This window comes from Gigantopelta aegis, chromosome 3, assembly GCF_016097555.1.
Source record: "Gigantopelta aegis isolate Gae_Host chromosome 3, Gae_host_genome, whole genome shotgun sequence".
NCBI lineage: Eukaryota > Metazoa > Mollusca > Gastropoda > Neomphalida > Peltospiridae > Gigantopelta > Gigantopelta aegis.
This window is the reverse complement of record NC_054701.1, coordinates 8,389,502-8,413,500: the sequence shown is the minus strand read 5'-3', so window position 1 is coordinate 8,413,500 and position 23,999 is coordinate 8,389,502. Positions and strand designations below refer to the sequence as shown.

General features: G+C 37.6%; 1 protein-coding gene across 2 annotated transcripts in view; it reads left to right on the top strand.

The window, feature by feature from the left end:
• LOC121367471 (putative glycerol-3-phosphate transporter 5) overlaps positions 1-17,337 on the top strand; it is a 50,818-nt gene extending 33,481 nt beyond the window's left edge. For both annotated transcript variants that reach the window (XM_041491656.1, XM_041491658.1), the window contains exons 9-14: positions 2,620-2,689; positions 6,599-6,689; positions 13,669-13,763; positions 14,760-14,920; positions 16,317-16,391; positions 16,862-17,337. In XM_041491656.1, coding sequence (XP_041347590.1) covers positions 2,620-2,689; positions 6,599-6,689; positions 13,669-13,763; positions 14,760-14,920; positions 16,317-16,391; positions 16,862-17,043 — 674 coding nt within the window. In that variant the 3' untranslated portion in view covers positions 17,044-17,337. The remainder of the gene's footprint in view (positions 1-2,619; positions 2,690-6,598; positions 6,690-13,668; positions 13,764-14,759; positions 14,921-16,316; positions 16,392-16,861) is intronic.
• The last annotated feature ends 6,662 nt before the right edge of the window (positions 17,338-23,999 follow it).

The following is a 23,999-nucleotide window of genomic DNA, read 5'->3' as shown; positions in this document are numbered from 1 at the left end:
ATATAAAAGATCCCTTGCTTCTAATGAAAAATATAGCAGGTTTCCACTCTAAGACTTTAAGTCAAAATTACCAAATGTTTGACATCCAATAACCAATGATTAATTAATCAATTTGCTCTAGTGGTGTTGTTAATATAAACAAACTTCTTCTTCCTTCATTGTTATAAGCACTACAAGTATTAAAGGTATACTCTACCCTGAAATTGTTCATATTATAAATTATGTATAAAAAAAAAAAAAGTTACATGTACATGTAGTTTATAGTGCATGTATATCTTTACAGTAATGTTACTGTAGAGTATTATATCTTTAGTTTTCCTTTTCACTGCATTGGAATTTCCGAACCAATGTTTTGCTTTCTTAAGTTTCAGCCATTTAAATATGTCAGCTTGTCAATGAAATCTGATTTAAAAAATGCAACACAAAATAAATTTTGATAAAATATATTTTATTGAAATATAATACAATATACATAATGTAAAAGTATAAAATATGTTGAGAAATGATAACAGTTTTATGAATGGAATAACAAAGTATTGGTGTGTTCGTGAAAGCCTTTGAAAATATAAATAATGTAAATTGAAAATGTTGTGGTACACTGTACTCAGTTGCTAATATCAGAGATACTTTGGCTTTACTAGTGCCTGTGCTAGCTCTATATAACATGTATACACGTATAACCAACCAGACTGCTGTTTCATTAACTGCTAATGTTTACTGAATGCTACAATTGGCCTCACTAATAATGTACCAGATTTGTAGAGGTACATGTATGTACATAGTGAGCGTATAAGTTACATGAATTTGTCTTGGAAGCATTAATCTTATTTGTCTGGAGGCTTCTAACATCAGTTGCTTTTTAGAAGAGGGTTTAAAGCAATGTTTACTCTATTTATAAATATTTGTTTAAGTTATAATCTTGTTTCTCCATTTATATAACATTGCTTACAAGACAAAACACAGCTATATATATACATACAAATTTCTGCCAGATAAATGCAACCACAGTCAACAGGAAAGAAAATGGGTTACATTTAGGGTTAGGGTCAAGAAAATCATATGTTAATGATAAGAGTAATTAATTTTGTCAAAAGGTTAACTTTTTAAAACAAATCTGGGTATGGTTTTGTTTTATTCTCTGGCAGAAACCCAGACATATACTTTATGTTTTTTCTATGGTTGTGTTCACAATCGTCAAGCTTACCACAAGTGAACAAACTGCACCTTGTTTCTGAAAATATACAATAAAAAAACATTTCTCACGGACTCAACAGTGCAGTCTCTATTCTTAGACCTAATTGCCCTGAAAACAAACTGAGGGGAGTGTTTAAGTTGCTCCCCTAACTTGAATTATGGGGAACCATAAGATATTACCACATTGGTCCCATATAAATTCACATGCTGAGGGGAGCTAAAATGACTGTCCTTGTATCAGGGGAGGGGTGGGAGTGAGAGTGGTAGCTCTCCTTAACAAGAAAGGACTATATTCTACAATGCCTAAAACAAACTCAGCAGTCTGTTCTCTATTCTGCGGTATTTTTTTTTTACTATTGTACTAAATTAATGTAAAACACAATCACAACCAGTTTTAATAAACTGTAGTCGACTTTGTGTTTTGTTTTCTCAATCAGCAGACATTACTATCAGTTGCCTGTATAATTCAGAAGTCTTCTTGTCATTTTTAACATGAAGCAACTAAAACAAATAGTATTATGTATTAATTTGCAGTTGGTATAGACCTTTTATATGTTTATACAGTTTGGAAATACAGGCAATTGTGCAAGGGAGGTCTAGACAGTTGAGCTTGAGTTTTTAGGGAGTGTCAGGTAGTGCTTTCCCTGAAAAAGGAAAATTTTCTTAAGAGTAGGGAAGTTTCAACTCCCCTACCCTGGAATATGCACCTGAAATAAGATGCAGAAATAATTGTCATGTTGTTGGGTGTTATACCTGTATATAATCTATTAACTGGAACATCAACTTTCAATTTATTTTCATGCTTCTATCCAGTTACGGTTTCAAGCACATCAGCTATTACATTCCTTCACAATGAGGGCAGCATTTAGCTCAGTGCTTGCTGGAGGTGCTTGTGCCGCAGGATCGAACCACCTCGGTGGATCCATTCAACTGATTGGGGTTTTTCATGTTCCAACCAGTGCACCACACAACTGATCAAAGGCTGTGGTATGTGCTCTCCTGTCTGTGGGGAAAGTGCATGTAAAAGATCCATTAGGAAAAATGTGGCGGGATTCCTCTGATGACTATGTGTCAGAATTACCAAATGTTTGACATCCAAGAGTCGTTAAACAAAACAAACAAAAAATCGTTCACAGTGTCCCACCACACATTGCATATTTCACATTCACAGCCAGCATTAACTGTGACCTAGATTATAAATAAGATCAAAAGGAAAATCAAAGAAGACAGGTACTTCATGGAAGGAAAACAAAAGTAGATTTTTTGTGTGTGACATGCTTAAATATTTAAAATGTTATTTTACTTCCATTAGTGTAATTACACTATAAAGAATAATATTAAGGATTGTTTGGGGGTTTTGTGGGGGTTTTAGCAGTAATCAATGTGTTGAATTTACCCATCTCCAAATATAATTTTCCTTTCCAGAACAAAATACGGTATCTAATGAAAAAACGGCACAACAAAGCCTGTCTATTTTACAGCTGTGGAAAATTCCGTAAGTTCATGTTTTTTGTGTGATTTTTTTACTTATACCCAACACCAAAAGTTTTTGTGATGTGACAGAATCATTCTTACAGAAGTAAATATTTCTTTAATCACATAAACAAAAGTTGATTCTAGTAAATAGAATACACCGAATAAAATTCATGAGAATACCCGGGGAAAATTACAGACAATCATCAAAGCCACCATCAAACCACATGGTTGTATTCTGGTGTAAGGTCCATGTTGCTTATGATTGGATTTAAAATCATTTGTCAGGTAAAGATGGTTTTATTGGAGAAAAAAATCAACATCACAGATACTTTTGGCGTCAATTTAGTATATATATTTATCATCCATTAAATTTTAATCCCAAGACAATGTTTTGTTACGTTACTGTGTTGTTTCAGCGCTAAACCTACTATTAGTGACGTCACGCCACTGCCGTTCTACCGCTGACATTCACCCCACATTACTGACATTGTTTACAACTGTCGCAAATGAAAAGAATGATAATGGATGATAAAAAGAATACCCCCCTCGTGTCTTGTGATATCATAATTTATCAGCACTCGTTGATAAAAGTATAAAAGCCTCGACACGCCTCGGATTTTATACTTTTATCAACTCGTGCTGATAAATTATGATATCACAAGACACTCGGGGAGTATCCTCTATGTAGCAGCCATTACTGCTTAAATGTGAAATCTGTGATTACTATTATTGGAAATTTCTGCTGTTAAATGTACTTGTAACAAGGTTAATTACATTGCTCTGCAATTGGCCTCTTTATGTTGGGGAGCGGCAAGTAATGCTGACACCATATTACAGTTTCACATTAGTTTATACATCAAGACACATTTATAGATCATGGTGAGCCATGTCTATAAAGGCAGTCTGTTGGGATTGACCTTCTTAAGCAGCTGGTTGTCTTTTTATAGCAGCTGGCCTATATACTTGTATAGACTTGTTAATATTAGGCTTGTCTTAATGGGTCATTAATTTGTGCTTTAATGTTTAATCAGCTGTTGTCATTGGTTTCTCGGACTGCTTTACTGCAGTAGTTACTTTGAGGTGTGTGTACCATAGCTATATCTTTTTAAAACACAATGCCCTACTTTGAAACAGTGAACACTGTTATAATGCATCTTTGTTCATAAAATAGACATTTAGATCTGATGCCATTTTGTAGTTATACAAGATAGTATTGTTGAAGGATAAGCCATACTTTATACTTAGATTATGGGGAGCCATTCAAGATATTACCATATTTTTTATGTACATTGATATTTACTTCTTCTTGTACTGGTAGTAATATTTTTTTTAAATAATTTAAAATCCCATTTTAAGTGCTAAAACTACCTCTTGTTGATCGAGTCTAACTGGAGTGATGGAGAGCTAGAATTATACATTTGTAGCTCCGCTTAAAGTACAGATGGGGGATGTAGGCCAGTGGTAAAGCACTCACTTGATGCGCGGTTGGTCTGGGATCGATCCCCGTCAGTGGACCCATTTGGCTTTTTCTCGTTCCAGCCAGTGCTCCACAACTGGTGTAATAAAGTCCATGGTATATACTATCCTGTCTGTGGGATGGTGCATATAAAAGATCCCTTGCTGCTAATCAAAAAGAGTAGCCCATGAAGTGGCGACAGTGGGTTTCCTCTCTCAATACCTGTGTGGTCCTTAACCATATGTCTGATGCCATATAACCGTAAATAAAATGTGTTGAGTGCGTCGTTAAATAAAGCATTTCTTTCTTTAACCATATGTCCGACGCCATATAACCATAAATAAAATGTGTTGAGTGTGTCATTAAATAAAACATTTCCTTCCTTCCCCTTAACGTACAAGGTCTGATAACCAGTAGAATAATACATGTAGTAGTGTATTGCCATTAGGATGTGCTGACATTATGTCGCGTCAGGGCCCCTGTTCCTCAAAGCAATCTTAGCTCTAAGATCATGTTGTGTGCATTTGGTAGCTATGCACTTAAAGTTAGCTTAGAGCTAAGATCGCTTCATGGAATGGGCCCAGGTCTACTCCCTACTTAGATCTGGTATTCCAACTTGGCCCTTTGTTATAGTTGGTCATTTGTATCAACACAATTATCTTTTCAATGATGAACATTTATGCAATCCTACAATTTTACAATTTTGTAAGCAAATTTAGTTCTACTCTATCTTCTTGTTCTTCTTTCGTAACACCTAGTGTGATTGTTGTAAAAGTTCATTCTTTTTCCCTGGGGGTGAGGTCGGGGAAAAACTGATTGACATTCAAATGTATTAGGACATACATGCAACTCTTAATAGCAAACCTGTAGGTTTATACAAATAAAAGACCCAGTACTTAATGGATCACAGAAATCAACAAATGTATTATCACAGATCTGGTAATTGGCGTGTCCACTGTAATAAAGCTGTTTGATGTGCAAATTGTAATGGAAATCCAATATTTTTACTTTGACACTGCGATCCACTTACCACATGTGTAGTCTACTAATTGCCATACAGACAGTGGCAATTAGATGGATGGACTACTTATCTGTCAAGAATATTGGAAATTTAATCTTGTTGAGCTGGTGGAGTGGGTAAAAAGGAATATTGGGTGTCGAGTATGTTTCATCCAGTGAATGTCAATAGCCAGGTTAGTCCAAGAAGCTATTGGAAATCTAAATTTGTGCTGTGTAATTTTGTTGCAGTAATGTACATACACAAGTAATTGGAAAAGATGCTGCAGCTTCTCCTAGCAACAGAACAATACATCATTTTTCTTTTTGGTCTTAGACTGAAAAGAAAATCTCACACCATCTTTAGCAAAATAGAATTTTTTTTAATTCCCAATCTCTGTTCGCCCACAGTCTGTTGAACATAGTAAAATAATAAAGACTCATTTTTGTCATTTGTCATTAATTGTGTGCCTGTATTGTAGGAAATTACAGATTTACTGGATTGCGTGACTGTACTGTTGTAGAGATAATGTAGTTTTATATTTGCAATGGTTTTGAAATGGTCCTCAATCATTCTGAAAACAGAGTAAAAAAGACATGATGTGTTTTTCAAAATAATGGTGGTTCCTGAATTAATAACATAAAGCATGATCCATCTGGACTCAATCTTCAGCTGTGTGTCCATTGGGTTTCTTATTTGAGCCAGTGCTCAACAGCTGGTATATCAAAAGCCCTGGTATGTACAGTCTTGTTTGTACACACAGGGTATATGTAGATCTATAATACTGTGTAATCAATATCAAAGGCCCTGGTATGTACAGTCCTGTTTGTACACACAGGGTATATGTAGATCTATAATACTGTGTAATCAGGAATGTGAGTTGTGTCACGCCTTTACAGAGTAAAAAAGGCAAGATATAAATATTACTTCCCCAGTGATGGCGTTGAAGTTTATGTTAAAAGTTATCAATGTTAAAGTTTTGTATTCAGATCCATTTCTTACAAGCTACAAGTCCTAGATCAATAAAACTTGGTTTATTGTTGCACCTACAGACATTCATCACAGTGCACTGATATTTAATTCTGCAGAGTTCTTGTTCTAATTTTTATCAGATTTCAGCTTCTGTTTTCCTTTTCTCTCTTTCTTACATAAAATTGACTGGGTTTGATCTGAAATGTATATACATGTATGGTAGAGAGTTTTCACCTTTTTAAGGACAGGTCAGACATGCACATTCAGAGCAAGGTGTTGTAGCGCATGCCTGTCATGCCGGCTCCTCCGTCCATGACAGGAAAGAGTTTGGGGTTGGTGGGAGATGGGACTTTTTTTAAACGTGAGTTCAGCATTTATTTTTAAATATGTATTACATTTCTGTGTAAGTATTAATGGCAGTTACAATGCAAGTTAGTTAACATTTTGATTAAAGCCGTTCCATTTAGTTTGTTTACTGTTGTTTTGGGTTTTTTAATTTTCAGAATGATAGCAGAAGTGGCAGTGGCCATGTTTTGTCTCAAGGTTGTCCGGTACACCATGTATATGTGGCTTCCAATGTATTTACTAAAACATGTGAGTATTTTCATTGTTATTATTTATTTATTTTGAATTCATTATGGAAGTCAGTATGTTTAGACAAAGATGAAAAAGACTGTATGTCGTTACTCCTGACATAATGGAACATTCTTGCCCACTGAACTGAATTAGCCAATTTTTGTTGATCAGGTGGGTGAAATACATTGCTATACAATTAATGTGACTTGAGTTCTGTTGTACATGTGTGTTAAGTTTTTACAACAGGCTGGTGACAGAACTTTTGTTTGTCATTTGTCTCAGTTAGGTTATATTAAAGGCATGGCTGGCATGTTTTTCACATCATATTTTTATATATATATATATATATATATATATATATATATATATATATATATATATATATATATACATATATATATATAGCACACCTTTGGGCTGGTGATAGAACTCTGTTTGTCGTTTGTCTCAGTTAGGTTATACTATAGGCATACTATATATATATATATACTACTCAAAGAATTTAAGGGTCAGACGATATTTTCGACATTATTTTCTGAATGTCAATTCATTAGGTTAGACTAAAGGTCACGCATGGTATTTTCCATTTTGACGAAAGTGGGTCTAAGCAACCCATAAATGAATTAAAATCCACTGTCATTGACACTGTCGACTAGTTCTAATGGCGAAAATATGCTTACATTTGCACGTATATTAGGGCGAAAGCGAAAGGTCTGAAAGTGCCCATAACTTGTCATAACTTTTTCACAAAGCGCTTCATTTGCACGCTTTGCATGTGTATTCCATTTCCCAATGTTGCTGAATTTCCGTATAATTGGAGCTTGTGTTCGTGTACGGTGCACACCACCAAATTCGACAATGGTACGACGTCAACTGACTATCGAAGATCGAGGAAGGGCTATTGCTTGGCTTCAGGATGGCAATACGCAAAGAAATGTTGCTCTGATACTTGGTGTCAGTCAGAGTGTCGTTGGCCGACTGTGGCAACGGTACCAAGCAACGAATTCTGTTCGAAATTGTCCACGTTCGGGAAGACCCCGAAGCACTACAAATAGAGAGGACCGCTACATCACCAATATGGCTCTACGAACGCACAAATGTTGCCGATTACGTGACAATCTGCGGACTGCGACTGGAACTCCAGTGTCTGATCAAACCATACGCAATCGTCTGAGAGCCAATAATCTACGCTGCCGTCGCCAGGCTGTTCGACCACCACTCCTACCACGTCACAGAACGGCCAGACGTCACTGGTGCACACTTCATCTGCGGTGGCAACGTGTTCAGTGGGGTCGAGTGATGTTCACTGATGAGTCCAGGTTTAGTCTCCAGTTCAACGACGGTCGGGTTCGTGTCTACAGACGTCCTGGGGAGCGCTTCGCTGACGTTAACGTTAGACAACATCACCGGTTCGTTGGTGGCATCGTCATGGTGTGGGGCGGCATCTCTATCCACCACAGGACCCCCCTCTTATGTGGTGGATGGCAATCTGAATGGAATCCGCTATCTGAATGAGATTATCCGGCCGTTGGTTCTCCCAGGCCTTCAGCAGATTGGCGGCGGGGGGCAGGTATTCTGCAGGATGTGGATGCCAGACCCCACCGCGCCAGGGTGGTAACGGACTTTCTCAGACAACAAGGTATCGCCAGGATGGATTGGCCAGGTCACGTGTTGGCCCACATGACTTGGCCCCAATAGAGAACGCCTGGGACGAATTAGGCAGGAGAGTTCGGGATAACCATGCCCCTCCGGCCAACCTTCATGATCTGGGTCAACTTCTTATGGCAGAGTGGCAGGCCATTCCCCAAGATTCTTCAGACGTCTGATCGAACAGCATGAGGCAACGAGGTGTCGGTGTTCATATTCGCGCCAGGGGTGGATTCACACACTATTAAACGAATGTTCTAATGTGTAAAATCCATGTTTGACAACCTTCAACTTTGACAGCATGTCATGTGACTTTCTTGTATACAGTGACGTTTATTTGTGTTTTTTTGTAAATATGGAACAATAAATTAAATTTTTGGTGTAGTTTACATCATCAATCTAATACACTCTGAAACTTATTTGGTTATAAATTTTTGACCCTTAAATTCTTTTGAGTAGTATATATATATATATATATATATATATATATATATATATATATAGCACACCTACAGACTGGTGACAGAACTCTGTTTGTCGTTTGTCTCAGTTAGGTTATACTAAAGGCATGGCTGGCGTGTTTTCCACATCATATTTATATATACATGTATATAGCACACCTACAGGCTGGTAACAGAACTCTGTTTGTCGTTTGTCTCAGTTAGGTTATACTAAAGGCATGGCTGGCGTGTTTTCCACATCATATTTATATATACATGTATATAGCACACCTACAGGCTGGTAACAGAACTCTGTTTTGTCGTTTGTCTCAGTTAGGTTATACTAAAGGCTGGCTGGCGGGTGTTTTCCACATCATATTTATATTGATACATTGTACATATAGCAAGTTTTTACAACAGGCTGGTAACAGAACTCTGTTTGTCGTTTGTCTCAGTTAGGTTATACTAAAGGCATGGCTGGCGTGTTTTTCCACACCTACATCATATTTATATCGTATTTATATACTATATATATACATATATATATATATAGCACACCTACAGGCTGGTGATAGAACTCTGTTTGTCGTTTGTCTCAGTTAGGTTATACTAAAGGCATTGCTGGCGTGTTTTCCACATCATATTTATATATACGTGTATATAGCACACCTACAGGCTGGTGACAGAACTCTGTTTGTCGTTTGTCTCAGTTAGGTTATACTAAAGGCATGGCTGGGGTGTTTTTCCACATCATATTTTTATATATATATATATATATATATATATATATAAAATATATTTATATATAAAATATATATATATATATATATATATATATATATATATATATACTCTTCAAAAGAAGAAACGCAAAAACCACATTGTCATAAACATTTGGAGAATTGATTTAATTATTGAATGGTGAGTCCGATAATTACCAAATGTTGCAGGATTGTTCACAATTCACTCTAGTCCATTGTGAGTAAGTGATAGGACACACCACCAAGGTCAAGGTCATCTGGAGTCAATACCGGGTGTGGCCTCCGCGTGTGTTGACAACTGCCTGGCACCGCCTGCCCATTGAAGCAACCAGAGTACGAATGACGTCCCGGGGGATGGTGGCCCACTCGGCCTGCAAGGCTGCTGCCAGCTCGGGCAGGGTCTGGGGCTGTGGTTGTCGCTGTCGGAGGCGTCGGTCCAACTCGTCCCATAGATGCTCAATTGGGTTCAAATCCGGTGATATCGATGGCCAAGGAAGGACATTAATGTTGTTGTTCTGTAGGAAAGCCGTTGTGAGACGTGCTGTGTGAGGCCTGGCGTTGTCATGTTGGAACACTGCGTTGGCGTTGGCCATAACTGGAACGATGTGTGGCCGGAGGATCTGGTCAATGTAGCCCTGTGCATTCAGGTTGCCCTGCACGTGGACCAGGTCAGTTCTGCCAGTGTGTGAGATGGCTGCCCACACCATGACACTACCCCCGCCGAATCTGTCCACTTCCTGCACGCAGTTTGCCGCATAACGTTCACCACGATGCCTATACACGTGACATCTTCCATCATGACGTCGGAGCAGAAATCGGGACTCGTCACTGAACCACACCTGTCTCCATCGCAGTTGAGGCCATTGTCGATGAATCTGGCACCACTGCAGTCGGAGTCGACGGTGTTGTGGTGTTAAGATGACACCTCGAACTGGACGTAGGGCACGAATTCCTACCTCACGTAGGCGGTTCCGTACGGTCTGGTCGGATATCCTGCGCAAACCTGGTATTGCTGCGGCTGTGGAGGTGGCAGTAGTCAATCGTTCCCGAAGGTGGCGTACCCGGATGTAGCGGTCCTGCCCGGGGGTAGTGACCCGTGGTCGACCGGATCTAGGGAGGTCACGTGTTGATCCATGTTGCTGGTAACGGTCCCACAGTCTGGAGATGGTGCTTGGGGACACATGGAATGCCCTGGCAACAGCCGTTCTGGATTCGCCTGCGTCTAGTCAGCCGATGGTATTGTTTCTCTGCGGTTCACTGAGACGTGGCATGTCCTGGATTGTCAACTGTCGGCCAGATACAGAGGCCAGGCAAGCGAACACCCTGCACTTTTATACTGTCGGTGTTCATGTTGCACATGCAGACAACGCACGTGCAGTGGTGACATGGTTTGCACGTGGCTGCGTTTTTGCGAATATTCACATTTTGGAACTTTATTGTACAGTAGCTGCGTTTTATCGAATGTAACCGTGGGAATGTGTTTGGGACATGCAATGACCTTATATTCACAAAGCATGAACCGGTAGGAAACATAAAATCGGAGTTATAACCCATTTGTACCCTTTTGCGTTTCTTTTTTTGAAGAGTATATATATATATATATATAGCACACCTACAGACTGGTGACAGAACTCTGTTTGGCATTTGTCTCAGTTAGGTTATACTAAAGGCATGGCTGGTGTGTTTTCCACATCATATTTATAGATATATATATATACTACTCAAAAGAATTTAAGAGTCAGACGATATTTTCGACATTATTTTCTGAATGTCAATTATATTAGCTAGACCATAATGTCACGCATGGTATTGTTCCATTTTGACGAAAGTGGGTCTAAGCAACCCATAAATGAATTAAAATCCACTGTCATTGACACTGTCGACTAGTTCTAATGGCGAAAACATGCTTACATTTGCACGTAAATTAGGGCGAAAGCGAAAGGTCTGCTAAGTGCCCATAACTTGCTTTTTCACAAAGCGCTTCATTTGCACGCTTTGCATGTGTATTCCATGTTCCCAATGCTGAATTTCCGTATAATTGGAGCTTGCGTTCGTGTACGGTGCACACTCCAAATTCGACAATGGTACGACGTCAACTGACTATCGAAGATCGAGGAAGGGCTATTGCTTGGCTTCAGGATGGCAATACGCAAAGAAATGTTGCTCTGATACTTGGTGTCAGTCAGAGTGTCGTTGGCCGACTGTGGCAACGGTACCAAGCAACGAATTCTGTTCGAAATCGTCCACGTTCGGGAAGACCCCGAAGCACTACAAATAGAGAGGACCGCTACATCACCAATATGGCTCTACGTCAACGCACAACCACTGCACGCCGATTACGTGACAATCTGCGGACTGCGACTGGAACTCGAGTGTCTGATCAAACCATACGCAATCGTCTGAGAGCCAATAATCTACGCTGCCGTCGCCAGGCTGTTCGACCACAACTCCTACCACATCACAGAACGGCCAGACGTCACTGGTGCACACTTCATCTGCGGTGGCAACGTGTTCAGTGGGGTCGAGTGATGTTCACTGATGAGTCCAGGTTTAGTCTCCAGTTCAACGACGGTCGGGTTCGTGTCTACAGACGTTCTGGGGAGCGCTTCGCTGATGTTAACGTTAGACAACATCACCGGTTCGGTGGTGGCAGCGTCATGGTGTGGGGCGGCATCTCTATCCACCACAGGACCCCCCTCTATGTGGTGGATGGCAATCTGAATGGAATCCGCTCTCTGAATGAGATTATCCGGCCGTTGGTTCTCCCAGGCCTTCAGCAGATTGGCGGTGGGGGGCAGTTCTGCAGGATGACAATGGCAGACCCCACCGCACCAGGGTGGTAACGGACTTTCTCAGACAACAAGGTATCGCCAGGATGGATTGGCCAGCATATTCGCCTGACTTGGCCCCAATAGAGACCGCCTGGGACGAATTAGGCAGGAGAGTTCGGGATAACCATGCCCCTCCGGCCAACCTTCATGATCTGGGTCAACTTCTTATGGCAGAGTGGCAGGCCATTCCCCAAGAGTTCTTCAGACGTCTGATCAACAGCATGAGGCAACGAGGTGTCGAGTGTATTCGCGCCAGGGGTGGATTCACACACTATTAAACGGATGTGTAAAATCCATGTTTGACAACCTTCAACTTTGACAGCATGTCATGTGACTTTCTTGTATACAGTGACGTTTATTTGTGTTTTTTTGTAAATATGGAACAATAAATTAAATTTTTGGTGTAGTTTACATCATCAATCTAATACACTCTGAAACTTATTTGGTTATAAATTTTTGACCCTTAAATTCTTTTGAAGTATATATTTGTAGTATATATATATATATATATATATATATATATATATATATATATATATATAGCACACCTACAGGCTGGTGATAGAACTCTGTCGTTTGTCTCAGTTAGGTTATACTAAAGGCATGGCTGGTGTGTTTTCCACATCATATTTATATATTCATGTATATAGCACACCCACAGACTGGTGACAGAACTCTGTTTGTCGTTTGTCTCAGTTAGGTTATACTAAAGGCATTGCTGGCGTGTTTCCCACATCATATTTATATATACATGTATATAGCACACCTACAGGCTGGTAACAGAACTCTGTTTGTCGTTTGTCTCAGTTAGGTTATACTAAAGCATGGCATGGCTGGCGTGTTTTCCACATCATATTTATATATACATGTATATAGCACACCTACAGGCTGGTGGCAGAACTCTGTTTGTCGTACCGGCCTCGGTGGCGTCGTGGTAGGCCATCGGTCTACAGGCTGGTAGGTACTGGGTTTGGATCCCAGTCGAGGCATGGGATTTTTAATCCAGATACCGACTCCAAACCCTGAGTAAGTGCTCCGCGAGGCTCAGTGGGTAGGTGTAAACCACTTGCATCGACCAGTGATCCATAACTGGTTCAACAAAGGCCATGGTTTGTGATATCCTGCCTGTGGGAAGTGCAAATAAAAGATCCCTTGCTGCTAATCAGAAGAGTAGCCCATGTAGTGGCGACAGTGGGTTTCCTCTCAAAATCTGTGTGGTCCTTAACCATATGTCTGACTCCATATAACCGTAAATAAAATGTGTTGAGTGCGTCGATAAATAAAACATTTCTTTCTTTCTGTTTGTCATTTGTCTCAGTTAGGTTATACTAAAGGCATGGCTGGTGTGTTTTCCACGGCATTCGAAGTGGGTGGAGTCGTCGGCAGTGGTTTAGTTGGATTTGTACTTGATCGGTAAGACCTTTTAATTTTATTATATAAGAATCATTTTGCATTTTGATGGGGGGGAAAGCTCATATTAATCAACTTACCTTTGTTTGACACCTAATAGTTAATTAATTTTAAATTAAATCAAGTAAGGGCCTATGCATAAGCGGGGAGGGAGGGGGGAGTGCTGCCATCACACCAGGAATATAATATTTATTAATGTGGTATATCCTGCTGCCCCCATATGAATAGCGCCAAGTAAAGTATATTAACTAAGGATTTCTTTTCTTTTATGTTCATCAGGGTATTAACAAAACAAATCATCCGCAAACTGTGTGAATCGACAGAGCCATTCTCACATAAGTTTGCAGATTTGTTTTTTCATACCCAGATGAATGTAAAAGAAATAACAGACAATACTTACAATTAAATTAGAAACAATGTCATGCTTACTAATAATAATGTTCAACGTTCATATTTTATTTTGAATCATTTTTTTGGTTAAAAACAATAATGCTCAATAAGACAAGTTAGCAATATAAAATGATGTCATCAGATAATGACGTTCCCTGATGTTATTTTTACATTCATCAAGAAATTAACAAACTCCCATTGCTTCTGCTATAATGAGAGAGCAGGATGTAGCTCAAGTGGTATCGTGTCCACCTGTGAAGCGGTCGGTCACCGGATCGATCCTTTTCAGTAGACCCATTTGCAGTTTGGGCTATTTCCCGTTCCAACCAGAGATCCACAACGGGTTTATCAAAGGCCATAGTATGTGCTGTCTTGTCTGTGGGAAAGTGCATATAAAAGACCCCTTGCTACTTATCAGAAAGAGTAGCCTATGTGGCGGCAGCGGGTTTCCTGTAAAGAAATATGTCATAATAACCATATGTTTGCCGTCCAATAGCCAATGATAAGATAAAAATCAATGTGCTTTAGAGGCGTTGTTAAATAAAAGAAACTTTACTTTATATTGTAATGAATGTAATGGAAATGTAATGATTGTGTATTGTACTGCAGGTATTTCCCGAACCGAACGTTAGTGGGTACGGCAATCTCCATAGCGCTGTCCACGCTGGCTCTGTGTGTGTTCGTGGTGACCAGCTCCTGGGGGCTAGCCGTCAATTCTATATGCATGTTCCTCGCTGGAGCTTTTAATGCAGGCCCAGACACCTTGTTAGGTGAGTATTCTTAAGATGTTTGTCAGTCATTAAAATTATTTATCAGCTTCAGTGGCATAATTATTAAACCATAAGACTTAAATCTGGTGTATAATTCACTAAAGTCTTGCAACTGTGACATCTCACAGTACGATACTAAAAGACTTGTCAGGGAGATTCCATGTTGCTTAAGACAGATTATGAGAATTAGGCCCCAGGTAAGTGCTAGATTGGCATCCCAATACCATCACCCACCCAGAGTGAGTTTTAATACAGGCATCAGTGTAAACATAGTGTGTAATAACCCACAAAACGGGGATCGGGTAACCTATAGTCAGTACGGGTAGTACTAAACCAAATAACTTCTGACTGGGTCAAAGTTTGAGGTGCACAAACTTTTGATAGAGAGTGGTAGTATTTATATCCGTGATGTATATGTCAATTGATGCACTGCAGGTATGAGTTTTAGCCACATGTTACTATTGTTGTCTGTAGGATTTGATTTGGTGGTATACACTCTAAGTTTGCAAAACATTTAACAAGTATACAGTTTCCCATTATTACTGCTATAACACCCTCCATAGACCTACTGATATTGTGTTCTTCATTCATATCACCAGCCTCGGTGGCGTCGTGGCAGGCCATCGGTCTACAGGCTGGTAGGTACTGGGTTCGGATCCCAGTCGAGGCATGGGATTTTTAATCCAGATACCGACTCCAAACCCTGAGTGAGTGCTCCGCAAGGCTCAATGGGTAGGTGTAAACCACTTGCACCGACCATAACTGGTTCAACAAAGGCCATGGTTTGTGCTATCCTGCCTGTGGGAAGCGCAAATAAAAGATCCCTTGCTGCTAATCGGAAGAGTAGCCCATGTAGTGGCGACAGCGGGTTTCCTCTCAAAATCTGTGTGGTCCTTAACCATATGTCTGACGCCATATAACCGTAAATAAAATGTGTTGAGTGCGTCGTTAAATAAAATATTTCTTTCTTTCATTCATATCAGTGTTCTAACTGTACCGATGCTTGAATGTGCATCTTGTATTTGAATAACACACACGTTTTCAACTTTAGGTCGTGTTACTGTTGTTTAATAAGATTTTGTGGAGAACAGAACCCTTTTCAATTTTTAGTTTTTCACATGTGGTAGCCAGAACGACCATACTCAACTTACTTTGATGCCTGTTAATGGTTCAATGGGGAATTGTAAAGCCATTAATGCACCAACTTCTCTTTTAAAAAATCCCTCTTTTGTTTTTGTTACAAAATGGAAAACAAATGTTAGTAAAAATAATCTATCAACATTTGTTTATGTTTATGTTTAGGAAGGGAGAGGGGTGTTATCAAAAAGGGATACTCTTTGTGCATGTGAATATTAACATGTGAATATTAACATGTGAATATTGTTGTTATGTACAGGTGGGTCTATACCAATAGAGCTTGGCGAGAAAGACAACAGAAATTCAGGGTCAGCCACAGTGGGGCTAGTTAACGGTGAGTTGTAAACACATATTAATATAAACAGGAAGCATTGGCTTCGTAGTGTTATTTTATGATAACAAAGGTTCGTCAGCTTTCTATTGGTCAGAAATAGAATAATGATGGAAAGAAATAAGGAAAGATATAAATAGTAAGTACAGCACATATTGACTACTACCAGAACCCTCATCCACAGTATCAGGCAGTTAGCTGTGTTACGGACAGTCAGACCCACATTACATCTCTGATAATATCTACTCTGATAGTGAATTAAATTTGGTCTCAGATACCATGTCCGTCCTTGTATGGACAGGTGTAATGTGCGGATTTGGGGACAGACAGATCTGTTAGCAGAAATTGATGTCAATACAGTCCAATCTGACAGACAACATTCAGTGTGTAGAAACGTGTAGATGAAAGTGAAAAACTGATATCTCTGATCCCGACGTTGTGAATGATTACAGTATTTATGTTTGTCTTTGCAGGGTTTGGAAGTATAGGCACGTGTATAGAAGGTCCTGTCATTGGTCTTATTTCCACGTATTATGGATGGACAGGCATGTTCTATGTTATGATCGGGTTATCAGCATTAGCAACCGTGACAGTGTTCAAGGCTTCGGTTATATATAAAAAAGTGGACCAGACAATCATTGTTGAACCCATTTAGTATTGTGAATGTTTCCTCAGGTGAACTGTGTCAAAAAGCCATTATGTGATAGCATCAGCCATTCTTTCACCAGTTTATAGTTAAAATGTAAATTTGATTTTAATGTGTGGGGTCACAGTATATTGTTTTACCTGTTTATATCTCACACTGGTTCAAACACATCATATTGGAATCACAATCCAGGTTTGATGTTTATAAAATGTATGTCTTATGTGCGTGTAACTACATACATTTACATTGCTTAAAGGCACATTCGGGAGTTTGCTGCATTGTAAGATGTTTCCAAATAATAAACTATTTCTACGATTAAACTTACTTATTAAATATATTTTCTGGTTTAGAATATCAGTGTCTGTATATTCAATGTGTTTCTGGTCATCTTAATATTTGTAAGAAGCCCAAACTGGATTTTATCTTTAAATAATTTCGTAAACTTGTACGAAAAAAGTATATTTTTGGAAATAAAATGAAATTTAACCTAGTACAAATATTAGAACAATGAGAAACATGTTTGTTATATAGCCACTAATATTTTATGCATAAAAATATATTTGATATGTAATTACAATCATTAAAAAGTCTTTGTTAGTCGATAACATCTTAAAAAGTGCAGCAAACTCGGGAATGTCCCTTTAAACACCTGCATTCAAGAAAAACAGGCTTTGTAAATCCAGCCAGTCTAGATTCAAGACTAATACAGCCTTGAGAAAAACGCCATACAAATTGTATGTATGTGACATCATTAAAAATTTAAGTTTAGACTAAATCTTTATTAAGTACGGGTCCAGGACGAAGAACGGAAGGTATGCAGTTCTGAAACTATTGTCAAACCACATTTGTTTCATTTTTAAAATACATTAATCTTCTTTCTTTTCTTTTTTATCACTATTTCCTGAACAAAATGTCTTGTATTATAATACGAGTTAGACACACAGGTGCTTGGTAAATCACATTTTATCGGAGGTGGATTTGACCTGAAGTCAGAAATGAAGATAACCTCCATGTACAACACTGGTGGAGGTCCAGAAATTGTTTTCGATATTAAAATAAAAATTTATTCAACTCTGTGCATTGTCAATCAGCTGATCAGAGATCAAAAGACGTATATTACACAGATGAAGACTCCCAGGTATTACATTGCGGTGTAATAAATAAATAAATGCTTTAAAATGTATTCAAGATATGGTACTGCATTACCGTAGTGTAGGGATGTTATTTAATAGTTTTTTTGTTGGGGGTTTGATGAAAATAAATTTCACAAAGTCAGTCCTTCACATTTGCAAATACCAGGAGAGTGACATATCACTCACCTCATAAGCTCCAGGTGAGCAATTTGTGTTCCATAGAAAAAAATCTTCAGTAAAGCTTGCACATATTGACAAAAAATATTTTGACTAACACATTGAACAATCACTGATTCAGTATCATTGTTTTTCAAACTACTAGTGGGTGCACTATTAATAAATATTTAGGAGAATGATAAAAAACACTTCTGATGTGACATTAATGTGCGTAAGGGCAATCACGCACCTCAGATGTGAAGAAATGCTGAATAATATTGGTTAACTTGTGAATGGCTTAGATGGAATCATTATATGTTTGTTAATTTCAGCTTTTTAAAAATCAGCTCAGCTGTTATTTTGAAAATGGTATCTCATCCCTGCGTGAATACCAGTATAATATTCAAAGTGAATTAATTTCTCTTGTCATGGTTGTGTTAAGGCAGCTATTTCCTCATCATCAATATTGCAATTACATGTAGGTAGTACTAAACCAAATAACTTCCGGCTGGGTCAAAGTTCGAGGTGCACCCAACTTTTGATAGAGAAGTGAACACCACAAGTCCTGTGATTGGTTATAAATGTGAGTGTGTTGGTTGTAAAAAATAATAGTTTCATCTGGGTAAAAAAAAATGTGCAATTTTATTTCATCTAGTACCAATGTGTCAATTAGCCTTGTGCTTGAAACATGTATGGGGTACCTGTTAAAAAAAGTACTCGAATTTTGTGCGAAACTAGGGTAGTCATAGACCTACCCGTTATCTCAGAAACGAGCATCTTGACCCCCATTTTTTTCTGATTCACTTTAAGTGTAAGGGGTGGTAGTATTTATATCCGTGGCGTTTATGTCGGTTGATATGTTGCAGGTAGGAGTTTTAGCCACATATGTTACTATTGTTGTCTATGGGATTTGATTTGGTAGTATACACCCTGTAGCAGATTTACTTTCAGTGGCTGCCCCGTTTGTCCATTCTCACCTTGAATTCATCAGTCACGTTGTAGGCTTTTTCACAATCCACACAGCACTTCTCTTTGACATGAATAAAGTCATGGAATTATTCTCTGGATTGGTCATAAGTTCAAGACATGTACAAATATGATAATATATTTCATGTACCATCTTAAAGGGTAAGATTTTGAGTTTAGCTCAACATTAAAGTTTCACATTTACTTGATTTAGGTGGTAGATTATTTTAATGTTATTAAATATATATATATATATATATATATTTGACTCAAATGCCATGCATATACTTTGTTGTAGATTTATATGCTTTGTGACCCCACCCATACACACACACACACACACACACATACATGCACTATTTTGTCCAAAACACAATTACATTTGAAGTTAGATCTCATCCTTAAGTTGATACAGGTACAAAAATGTTTTGCCAAGCAGCACCTAACATTCATAATGTGCTTTGGTTTTCCTTAGAAGCAAAGTATCTTTTTGTTTGCTCAATTATATTAACCACAGTAGCGTGATAAATATTTACTTACTCTTTTATGCTGAATGTTTTAGTTGTGTGTATATTAATATATGGGGGTTAACTGGCTTCATCATAGTGCTCACTGTTAGATTTTATTTGTAAAATATGAAATTCATTTATACAGTTTTCAACTTATTTTTATGTTTGTCATATGTGTTCAAATATACAATTATGTTTCATTTTTTAAATCTTCAATTTGTTTGTTATTTTACAAGCAAACCAGGTCAAAAAAAAGGAATGTTGTGTCAAAAACATAGTTGTCACAGACTGATACAGTTAGAAACGATGATAAATGAGTTCTCACATCATATTTATATATATATAGTACAACTACAGGCTGGTGACAGAACTCTGTCGTTTGTCTCTGTTAGGTTATACTAAAGGCATGGCTGGTGTATTTTCCACATCATATTTATATATATATAGTACAACTACAGGCTGGTGATAGAACTCTGTTTGTCGTTTGTCTCAGTTAGGTTATACTAAAGGCATGGCTGGCGTGTTTTCCACATCATATTTATATATATATATATATATATATATAGCACACCTACAGGCTGGTAACAGAACTCTGTCGTTTGTCTCTGTTAGGTTATACTAAAAGCATGGCTGGCATGTTTTCCACATCATATTTATATATATATATATATTGTTTTGTTTTGGGGGTTTTCATTGAAAGCATGTGTACTCTTTCATTATTTTAACATACATTATTAATGCATTGTAATTAAAAAAACAGACAGGAAAAGAACTGATTAATATTAATAAATGCACCAAATTACTCTTTTTTAATAAAATAACAATTTAACTACATGTATATGAAATTTTACATGAATAAATTATGTAGTGTTTTATATTTAAAAAATTGGGTTACACAAGAATAATTTGCGTAACCTATTACTGGCTTATTCAAATCTTAAATCTGTGCAGCCATGTCACATACAGAAACCACACTTACAACCAGAATACATGTACTACATTTATTTCCACAGCAAACAACCACATACACTCAAACATCTCTGCCATTGCTCATACTGTAGGTCTATTCATCATTACGATGGCAGGGTTTCTGCCAGAGGGTAAAATGGTTATGGCGCCATACCCAAAAAAATTTTACAGATTTTTTTTTTTTTTACATTAACCTTTAGACAAAATTAATTACTCTTATCATTACTTTATTATTTTCTTAACCCTAACCCTAAACATAACCCATTTTCTTTCTGGGGAGGCTCCCCAATCTCCTTGTTGAATCTGGTTGCATTCCATTCCATAGTGCCATGCCCCAAAATTCCTTTCTGGCAGAAACACTGATTGTGTCACTGCACACTGACACCCCATCCCACACTCAAACCTTTCTTTCCATCACATCAAATTCCACCAATGACCATCTATGTCTAAAGTATATATCACATCATGTATATAGCACATCATGTATGTAGCACATCATGTATGTAGCACATCATGTATATAGCACAATGTAATATTGACAGATATTATGTATTTAAAATCAAATGTTCAACCAATTTGTTCATATGTTGTGCCAGTCTCTTGATTAAACAGTTTATATTGTACAAAAATGTCATTTACTTATATCAATATATATAACAAGTTTTATTGGACATACCACTTCATAATGATAATACCACCACTGAGATGAGTTTCTGCACATCATAATTAACTCATCACTAATGTTAATAAATTCAAGACATGATATAATTGATTTATGCACTAATTCACTAACAACTTGTCCTTCCCCTCATCTTCCGAATCCACAAATTACAGTTATTATTCCTGCAATATACGTTTGTTGTTCATCACCACTTAAACATGGATAATAAATAGCCTACACTTGGAACTTCATTTCCGCATTAACGATGCACTCTCTCTTGCAAACAAATTTCAATTATTCACATCCTAAAACATGGAATCGCTCCCTTTCATGTTCTAGTTTTGACCACATCTTCATTAATGAAAACCAGCTCTACTTCTGAGACATCTCTGTAAACACTAATGCAGTGCTGTGTTCTGATAAAATACTCTTGTCAGGGTTAATCAATAACCAGAACTATATGCACCAAAGTCTTTCACAAACTTCTGTACAGTCTTATCTCCATAGAACATTGTCTGGCCATCAGCATTGGTGACATGAGTTGGTTGGATTAGTAAATCCAGTTTCAGATGTGTTCATTTAGTAGTGACGACTTTTATTTAGTAGTGAATATAGCATCTTTTTTGCTTTAAAAAATTGGTTACTTTATTACCTCACCTACACAAAAAAACTAATGTAAATCATCCTCTACTCTCCCACTTCAAACATATTTGATGAAAACTGTTTGTATTATTGCAGTTTATCACACATTTTCACAAGCATCAAGAGTGCTCTTTGGTCCCAACCTGAGGACATATAGCACAGCCACACCACCCTGTTAACATGCATGGTACTGGATCATTCTCGTCTTCAATGTCATTTCCTTGTTAACACCCCCAGCCCATCCTAACCCATCCTAGCTCAACTTAGCACGTCGTAGCCCAACTTAGGCAAACCTAGCCCATCCTAACCCATCCTAGCTCAACTTAGCCTATCCTAACCCAACCTAGTTCCAATCTTAGCCTAACGCTAACCTAACCTAGTCCAACCTAACCTATCCTACCTCAACCTAGTCTATCCTAACCCAACCTAGGTAAACCTAGCCATCCTAGTTTAATCTACATGTAGCCCAACTTAGCCCCAATCATATTTGTATTGGTTTTGTTCATTTCATTTCAACTGTTTATATATCCAATTAAAGTTGAAGCATGCTATCCTGGGCAGATACCTTGACTATCTATAAAGGACAGTGGTTAGTGGTTAGTGGTTATTGAGGGACAATTTTGTGTATGGGCCTTACACCACACCTTTAATCAATTAAAATTCATATTTGGTGGGAGTCAGGATGTGAACCTTGTACCTAGCAGCCTTAAGTCCTTTTTTTTTCCATTTCCCTTTTCTTTTCTTTTTTAATACATTTTATTTTTCCATGAAAAACAAATATATGTCATAAAATGACATCATCATGGACATTGACAAAAACCATATTTATGATACAATTACAAAATGGTAGATATTTATGGACAATACATTATTAAGTTGTCATTTAAGGAAAGAAAGAAGAGTAAATGGCGGGAGGGGAGTGTTAACTGTCAGCTGTTTGGTTTATTAACAGTATACCAGTAGGTTACAGTCACCTATGTATTTGGTTGGCTTTGTTATAATAGAGTGCCATATGTTTTTTTGAAAGTCATCATGGCCAATATATTCCTCATTTTGTGAATTGGTCTTCATTACTTCAGTAAATATAGTTTTCAATATTGCTATTATATTATATACATGTATAATGATTTGTATAACTTCAGAAAAATGTGGATTTCGTTTGGCATATTTGCAAGTATATACAATGTATGTCCAATATATTTGATCTAACCGGTATTGTTTTCTTTTAAGAGTTATGCGATCTATACTTAAATTGTCAGTTTTTGAAAATGATGACCTGTAAACTTACAGAACTATTTTTGAAAAGCTTCAGAATTCTTTATGCTCTATACAGAGTAATAAAGAGTGGAGACAAAATAATGACTTTGTTGTTTTTGCCTTCACTGATATCATTTGTATTCTAAATAATATTTAAAAACTGGTTACACCACTGCATAATTTTAGTCCTCATTTTTATTTAAAATCACTAATCCTAGTTCTGGGTACGTACATGTACCTGTATACATTTTAGCTGTTACACATTCAGTGTTTGAAATAAGCACTTGTCCATTTGTTCTGACAAGTGATAATCTACTGGGACAAGCGAAATGTACCTCAGTGGTTGTCCAGCGAACAAGTAAAAATGTATAGTGCTTTTTGGTTTTGATCAATCAAAAACACATTGTCCTTGCACTTGAATAAAACTGACAACTTATTTGGACAAGTGAAAATGTTGGCAGACAAGTAGATTTGTAGATGTACTTGTCTGGTGGACTAGTGAAACATTCTTCTTATTTCTATCACTTACAATGACCACCAGAAACATTAGATTTCCCCAAATTTATCATTACAAAAAGTGTAAATATGTGTAATGTGACGGCAAAACCATTGTAATGTTGAAAATCTAAATGAATCAACATGTTTTTACAAAACATTTGTCATCTGTCCTGT